The 8,644-nt window shown below is 55.7% G+C and overlaps 1 protein-coding gene across 1 annotated transcript; it reads right to left on the reverse strand.

Moving 5' to 3' along the window:
- Window positions 1–413: 413 nt before the first annotated feature.
- On the reverse strand, window positions 414–8,240 carry PAQR5 (progestin and adipoQ receptor family member 5; the record flags this gene model as incomplete). Its single annotated transcript, XM_082005147.1, is given in 8 exon segments — window positions 414–661; window positions 1,296–1,437; window positions 1,972–2,068; window positions 6,994–7,120; window positions 7,464–7,496; window positions 7,499–7,668; window positions 7,811–7,938; window positions 8,190–8,240. Coding segments are annotated over 8 exon segments (996 nt in total).
- Between the last annotated feature and the right edge of the window lie 404 nt (window positions 8,241–8,644).

Consider the following 8,644-nt stretch of genomic DNA (forward strand, 5'->3'; position numbering starts at 1 on the left):
CCAAGGAGTCTTGGCTATCGGTCTAAACTGATGACAAAGACATCTGTGTCACCAGATGACCAGCGTTATCCACATTCACTTGCCCCACCGATTCCTCCGTAAGGCAGACCTGATGAATGCCTATTGCTTTGGAAAGTATTAGCACTTATCTCCCTTTTACAGAAAAAAGTTAAGATTATTTTAAATATTTCTTGTGGTGAAATAGCAACTTGATTAAAAGCATTTCATAATCTGTTCCCAGCTTTAAAGCTATATGTACAAAAAACAGTGCAATATGTTTCGCTCTTGAGAAAATCTTAAATAAACACTTTCTCAGAGAGCGTAGGCAAATAAATTCCTCCTCATCCATACCATACACGCATTGTTTAGGGTCTCTCCCATGGAGCAGCATAAATACTATCTAGACCCGAAGCCTAATGCCCGTGTGGTTTTTCTCTCTGCAGAGGCTCTGGCATGAAGCGCAGGGACATCGAGCAGAGCCCGATCACGGCCAGGCTCACCGCCATGCAGACGGCCATCGACCCCAGAGTCTGCAGGGAGGAGGGAAGCAGCGAGGTGGGCAGGAGCCGGTCGTGGCGCTCGGCCATGTCCATCATGATGGCCTCCATCTGGAAGTGCGTGCTGATGATCCCACACACGTGGAAAACTTGGTGGCTGTGCCCTGCAACAAAGCCAAAAGCACTCACCAAGAAACTCCTCGGGCTTCATTAAAACACTGCCGTGAGGGCTCAGCAGACCTTCTGCATAGCATCCATGGCCTCCGGGCATCACATTTTTAAATATTTATTCTACTAATTTCTGTGGCTTTTATCGTTGCGCCACCAGAGCAGAGAGATCTTCCTTTCCAAAATGCAGCCGGCTGTAATGGAAGCGAGGGAGGTGCTGCTGCGGTACTGGCACAGGCGACGTGCTAAGGAGCGCCGTGCTTGTGCGTGGCGTGGGGAACAGGGGAGATGCCGATGTGGCCAGGACTGCCGTCCAATCTCCTTGGTGGCTGTCCCTGCAGTGCCCTGACATGGCACTGTGAAGCGCCGCTGTGCCACAGGTGAGGTTTTTTGCATGAGAAATGAGTGCTTTGCAGTCATGAAACCCTCTGTGAAACATTTTGGAAACAGCGTGCTTGCCGAGCTGTTTCCACTCTACCTAGGCAGGACTGCTGTATCTCGTATGTAGAACTACATTTCGCATTTCCAGCGGGGAATATATTATAACCTCTGGGAGTCACTCATGCATTAATACACTTTCTTCCTGAAAATAATGAGAAAACAATGCCAACTCACCCTTTCAGCACTTACCGATATAATCAAAGTGTCCTGGCGCAAGTCTCTCTGGCAGATGGCTAGCAAAGATGAAGCAAGTGAGGAAGGCAAAGACGGTGTGCTTGTAGTGGACCAGGATCGCAGCCTCCATGCAGCTCTCCACTGCGCACAGGTAGAACTGCAGCGGCAGAGAGGTGTCCACACAGGGGACCGTGCAAAGGGAAGTGGAGAACAACACATTTCTAAAGGCGGCAGGGCCATTCCCCGAGCGCCCGTCATCTCTGGCTGCCCGTCACCCAACAACAGGGCACGTGGTGCCGGACCCAGAGCTCAGTACAAGAGCCGTCGCCTCCATTTCCTGCAAACCCCAGCCCCACACCTCCTGTCCTGAGACCTCTCTAGAGCAAAATTCCCACCCTGCTCCAGTTTAGGAACTGGAAAACTTGCAGCTTTCAAAGGCAGTAACTTTCCAGCACAGGCAAAGGTTGAGCGCGGCGCTTTGAAGCGGAAGGAGTCTGCCTATCAATAGGTGCAGGAAAAAATAACCAAATCTCTTTTCCTGCCAGCGTTTGTTTTCCTTTAAAAAAAAGACCAAAAAAAAGGCTGGCATATTTTCCCAAATATTTTCAGACTAAGATGAGGTAGCTGTTATTTCCAACCCTGCAGCAAGCAAATGTCTTGGTGCTGTGGATATGGCCCGTGGGAGGCATACCCTGTAGAAGAGAGGGATGCTGTCGAAGAGGTACGGATACACAAAGGCCAGGGTGCGGGAAACCTTGCTGAACCTGGGCTGCTCCGCCTCCAGAAACCTAGAGGAAAACAGAGAAGGTAGCGCGGCAGATTAGGCTAGCGTAAGCGCTGGATTCCATTTGTCAGTCGCTGGCTGGGGACTGGGAGTCGCAGTATACAGGCTGCACGTACATCCTCCCACGGATGACTCTGAATTCAGCCAGAGCAGTGTGGTTTTTGTCTGCTGAGAGGATTAAAACTGCCACCACCCTCAGCTCATGTGGCTGAACCTTCCCTGGCTGAACCCTGAGCTGGAGGAGGAAGGGTTTAGGGGCCACCCTCCCCTGTTCTATGCTCTGGCTCTCGCAGGTGCGTCTCTGCAGCTCTGGAAACAATCTTTTTTTAACACCGCCCTGGCGTGGCTGATTTTTGTTCTTTTACCATTGCTCATTAGCCATTACCCATCAGCGGCTAGGAACAGAGCTGGCCTTTAAACAGCTGCTGCCCCTGACGTTGTTTTTAACGGAGTTTTCACTCTTTGTTTTGAATCAAGCTCTCGGAGTGCAGCAATCAGGAGGAATACATCTGTCTGCCTTGGTTTGGAAGGCTTTCGTAGGTAATGCAGCGTTCAGGCTGTGATTGTCGCTCTTCGTTAATTAAGCTGTATTGCAGCTGATGTCTGAAATGCATGAAATGTCGCAGCATCCTTTTTTTTTACTTCCTGCCAAGAATTTGCAATTGTCATTTCAGAGAATGCACGGAGAGAGTTACTGAAAACACAAAGTAAAGTAATTTAACAAGTTACTTTTTAATGACATCACCATTATAATGGAAGCAGCAGCCTGTTTGTTACAATCATATTACATATGAGGAGGAAAGCCTGTGTCTGTAATGGGGAATAATATTCTGCATTTTGTTCCCCGGGAAATAGTGCCGCTGAAGTGTAGGACATCCTTCATAGCTGAAACCACAAAAGAATTGAGCACCCAGGTCCCAAAAAACCCATTATAAAACCTGGAGCCAGGTCGCAAGCTGTGTGCCGAGCTCTTGCCGCACAGGGAACACAAGTCAGCCAAAACATGGGGACAGAAAGCCCAGGGGAGCCTCAGCGGAGCCCGGAGCACACACTGGCCCAGCCGCCAGCCAGCCTGGTCCATGCAGCATCTCCGGCTGCTCGCAGCGAGACCGGCACGGCAACGCGCCCCACCCCAACCCCTGCCCCTCCAGCCGTGGGGACAGCTGGGGGGCAGCAGGGCGGGTGTCGGGATGCTCCCTACCACAAGGAGGGCTCCAGCAGCGAGCCCATCACCCTGCCCTGCCGCCGCAGCCGCGGGAGCTCCAGGCCGGGAACAGAAAACCTCTCCCTCCGATGCCTCCCTGCTGGGAAAGATGCACTCGCGCAGGTTTTTAGCCCCGTGTGGAAACAGGGAGATTAACCTGAGCAGAACGACGAGAAACCTGGCTGCAAAGCAGAAGGGCTCTGTCAGGATGACCCAAAGTATGGCTTGAAAACCCAACAATTCGACTTATGCTCAGGAACCACCAACTGCATAAGGGCTTTCGCCTCACTCTGCCTCCTTTGGCCTTCCACCATGGCTTGTGGCTTGCTCAGAAGACATCACGATGATGCTGAAATTGCCTCCTGCTCTATTTTCTCCTGCGTTCCTTCGTGATTCCTGCTGTATTTTCCTACTGCGGTTTCACTGGTGCTCCCGCGCTGCTGCTCGCTGCTGCGCTCACTCTTGCCACACATCTTCCCACTCTTTCGGCCACGTACCGAGCCAACCTGCGCTCCTCTGTCGCCAAAATAGAGGCACTGCGTGGCAGCCTGGGCGCACGGCCAGGCGCACGGTAACCCCGGGGACAGTGCCCTATTCACGGAGGACGGCGTGAGACATTGCAGAGTTGAAGTGTACTCTGTTCTCTTCATGAAAAGCCCATACAGGTTTTTCTGCTTTCACGGGGATGCCCGCAGGGAGATGCCAAATCCTCAAGCATGAAAGAAACCTTTTGTGCAGCTGCTCATCCTGGATGGGGGGAATGCAGTCGGACGCTCCCTGTTTCAGTGCAACAGGGATATCTAGCATTACATAAAGGATAAACACACTTACTTAAGTCCATCTGCACGTTTCCCTGACTGGCTATTCAGTGTTCCTGGGGTACAGGATGCAATAATCAACCAACCAAAAATCTTACTGTTGACTCACCAACCAGCCATCTAGGATTGGAAAATTTTCCTGAGGAGTTGATGAAATGTGGCGCAGAGGCTTCGCAAATGCCTTTCTTCAGACGTCCCAGGGCAAGCCCCTGCCTTCGTCACGTCGCTGCATCCTCTTCTGCATTGACCCATACTCCTGTCGACCTTCACGGGGTGCGTGCGAGAGGCTGAGCGTACTCAGCCGCCGCGTTCGGCCACGGTGCAGAAGCTCAGCCGGGCTCAGGTAGCCCAGCGCTGACAGGCTGAGCATGAACCGCTCCAAAACGGCCAGGCATGCCGCTCGCCTCTCCCCTCAAGTGACCCCAGTCCCAGGGACCCTCCTGGCTCCTCGAGACGGCCCTGCCCAGGGTGCGGCTGGCTGAGCAGCCCCGACAGCATTGCTGCGCTGCCGCTGAGCCCTCTGCGAGTGGCACAGCCGGAGTGCCCGGGCAGGTCGGCTCCGATCGCGCCCAGCTCGGTAGCATCACCGCCTTTTGCACAACTCGGTTTCGGGTCCGCTCCCGTCCAACCCCCCTGCCTCAGAGGGACGCTGTGGCTGGTGTCACTCAGCTGAGGGTGACACCGAAGCGAATGCGATGGGTGACCAGAGCTCTGCAGTAGGAAATGGAGTGGCCCAGGCGCCGGCGGCCTGGCGGGGGTCTCGGGGGTGGCCAGCCCCGTCGCCTACGCGTCCCCGCCCCGCCGGCCGCGGCTCAGGCACCCCGGGGTGCAAGCCTGGCACAAGCCACTCACGCAAACCAGGGAAGCACGGGAGCAGAGGCGGGCGCAAACCCACGCACCCTCGTCCTCTGCAGCCCCGCCAGCCTCAACCTGCGACAGAAGAGAAAGGAGAGAGACAGACGGGCAGGGGCACAGCCGAAGCGACGCTCGCACGCGTGGGGCCTGCGGAGGGGCACGGGGACGCTGGCAGCCCGGCATGCCAGGGCACCGTCCCCATGGCTAACGCGGTCCCCGGACGTCAACCGGCTGCGGTGATGAATTCCGGGGGGTCATTCTCTGCTCGCCACCGTGGGGGTAAACCGGCAGCGTCGCTGGCCCACATTGCTATGGTGTATTCAGTATTCCTGCTCACCCAGGGATCTTGGCTGATGTTTTTATTTTTAAGCTTACATTTGATGGATTTACTACTTCTCTAATGAGCATTACTGAGACAACAGGAGTTGCTATTCTATCACATAGCGATAGTTGCATGTTTTTCACATAACTGTACTTACAGTTTTGTAGTAGAGAGATGCTGACAATTAAATTTGCAGGTCAAGAATTTTTTAAGCAATCCAAATTAATCTGGAACTGATCTCAAGTTGCTGATATGTCCTAAGTGTTATCTTCAAGTGGTAAGTACTAGGGTTAGCACATGGTCAGTGAGCTTCGTTTGCTAAGCCCATCTAATGAGACAATAAAGAGACGCACAAGACAAAAATAAGAGGGGGAAAGAGACAAAAAGAAAGAGAAAGAAATGAGGAATATAAGGGAAAAAATACCAAGCCCCAACAGGCATCATCCACCGAGTGATCCGAGAGAGATCCTTGGGTTTGCAGTACTGCTCAGTAACACCAAGGGTAGGTCCAAATCTTCCACCCCAGGGAGTTACTCCAGTGGGTAACCCGCGGACCAAAAGGCGAGTAAATCCTCCCGTCCCCAACAGACACTTAAATGAGCCAAATCTGCAGGATCCGTAAGGAATGTCGAGCGCTTAGCACTCTCCCTCTCAGGACGACACGGCGATGCTGAGCTGCATCCCACCCTGCAGCAGCCCCTCCCTCGCGCGGAGCCAGCCAGGCAGCGCCCTTTCTTCCTGCTGAGTTTGCCAGGGTGTGGGAGCATCTTCCTCCCGGCCGAGGCAGTAGCATCGAAACACAGCCCTGTGCTGGGGGGTCCCGGGGGGCCACCCGGGCCACGGCAGCCGGGGAGGACCCCCCCCCCGGGGTTACATGATGCTGCGACAGGCGACCACATGCTGAAGAGCAACCGCCTGCCGAAGACACCCCAAAATAGAAGGAAAGAATAATGCCGAACGATCCACGCCGCTTGTGAGGACAGGAATTGTACGTTCTGCAAAGCAAACTGTGCGTCGTCGCAATGACAGACACGAGCGCTTTCAAAGACAGCCTTCAGGGGGGTATCTGCCATGAATTAAATAAAAACCAATCCAGCTAGAGATCTAGCACGGCATGTATCGCGGGGAGTCAGCTGAGCAGCTTAGACGTTCGAGTTATTCCAAACAAATTGTCTAATGCCATTCAGGAACAAAATACTGCGCACGCGATGCTGCTCGTGCTTCAAAAATGATGCAATCGGCCGCGGGAATGTTGAGGTTCCTCCTCTGCCAATCTGTTACACGCCCACGCAAACACGCGCGCGCACACATCAGCACACTCGCACGCACGCGGCGCTTGGGCCGATACGTGCCTTTGGCCGGACCACGCTCGTGTTTGAACCCGAACGCCTGCTTAAATGCTGGGGGCACAGGAGCCCACCCTGTTTGCAGGTTGTGTTAGAAAAACAGCAGCCCCGGCAAGGCGCTGGAGGTGGGCATCCTCCTGCCAGGCGTGCACCACACGAAATTACCTTTCAAAATTAAAATACTTTCAAAAATTGATTTGTTTGTTTTGATTTGTTTTGCGGTTTTTGATCATCAAACTCTCCTAGTGCCAACGCGTAACACGTTTCCCAAACCAAAAGTCCCCTTCTTCCCCTTCCTGGTTCATGTGTAATTGAAAACCTTTATTAACAACACTAATTAATGATCATGTCGTAGCAATCGGGGCAGATAAAGCAGAAGCTTACCTGGAATAGCAGGACAGACTGGTGCTAACGAGAGTGTTAAACACCGCAATGGGGACGTAGCAGTGGTGGAAAGTGCTGTTGACCCATTCAGCTGGGAAAATGTACGCCGAGTACGCCAGCGCAGAGCCTGGAAATAGAGGAGGTGCCCAGCAGCCGTCCTTAACGTGCTCTGTTCTTTCTTCTGTTTACTACAAACACTAGTGTCGCACGGCCAGGCCTCCGTCCCCGCGCTGCCCGGCACGAAACCCAGCCCCAAATTATTATTTGTGGAGGTGTCAGCGATGCTTCACGGTCCCTCCCGAGCGCCGGGCTGCAGGGAGGAGGAGGAGGAGAAACTACACACCAGCCGCCGCCGTTTCCGCTTGTCCCGTGGACACGAGCCGTCTGAGCGTCCGGGGCTCAGCCCCGTCCCTGATGCCTGCCCCGGGGAAGGGCTGGGGACCGGCACCCCCCGAAGCCTCCGCGCTTACCCAAGCTGTACATGCTGAGAGCCGCGTAATCGAGAAGTAGCAGATGTGCCGGGCGCGGGTGGACATGGTGCTGAAGGTGTGGGCGCAGCTGGAGGCGAGGGGGTAGATGCAGCAGGTCAGCAGGTAGGCGAGGAGGGGCCAGGCATGGGGGTCCTCCCAGACCCCCGGCCCCCGCAGCCGCCCCACCAGGGTCCACACGAAGTACCTGTGGGGTGGAGGAAGGTCAGCGTCACACCCCTGGGTGTCCCCCGTCCTCGCTCCCCAGCCTTGCTCCCGTCCCGCAGACCCACCGCCGCGGATGCTGAGAGCGCGGCGCTGGGCTCCGAGACCCAGGGCACGGCACCTACCAGGCAGGCACAAAATGCGTCCAGATATTTAGTGTCTCGTTCGTCATTTGGAAGACGCTGAGGAGGCAGTCCGCCACCGAGCTTTGGGGGGGGCGGTACCCAAAGAGGATCCCCTGCTCCTGGTACCCCTGCAAGGCAAGGACTGGCACTGGTGGCGGTCGGAGGAGAAGGAAGGAAGGTCGCCGAAAGGAGGGTGCCCGTGATTCAGGACCAGGACCCTGCGGCGAGGACAGAGCCGTGTCCCCCCGCCGTGGGAAGGGGCTCTGGGGAGGGGCTGAGCACTGCCCCGGCGGGGACGGCCACCCCAGCACGCTGCTCCCCCTTGTCACCTCCCAAAACCCCAGCGAGCCTCGGGCGCAGGGAAGAAAAACTCTCTCACCTTAGGCACTTGGTGGACGCTGAGCAGCCGGGGTAACTTGAGGCTCAGCATCGCGCGGGTCAGGGCTCCGGCTCCGAGGGACGTTTTGGGCTCGGCTTCCCTGGGGACGAGCCCCGGCGGTGCCTCACGCCCTGCCTGGCCGCATCTCACACCGTGCCGGGGGAGCGCCGGCACGGGGACAGGGCTGCCCTGTCACGGCCGAAGCGATGCTCCCCGGGCTCAGGACGGGTGGCCTGGGGGAGACGAGCATTCGTGGGGATGTGGCGCAGTGTCCCCGTGCGGGGTCCCAAACCCACACGTGCCAGACGCTTCCTGGGGGGTTCCCGTGGCATGGGGAGACAGCATCCCTCCCTGCAGGGATGTTGGGATCCCTCCCTACCACACGTACCCGAAAGGGGCAGGGGGAGAACGACAGCGTGTCCCTGTGCCCTGAAACTCCCTGTTATCACCCCAAC

Source organism: Phaethon aethereus (assembly GCF_964289735.1).
Source record: "Phaethon aethereus genome assembly, chromosome: 12".
Classification (NCBI taxonomy): Eukaryota; Metazoa; Chordata; class Aves; order Phaethontiformes; family Phaethontidae; genus Phaethon; species Phaethon aethereus.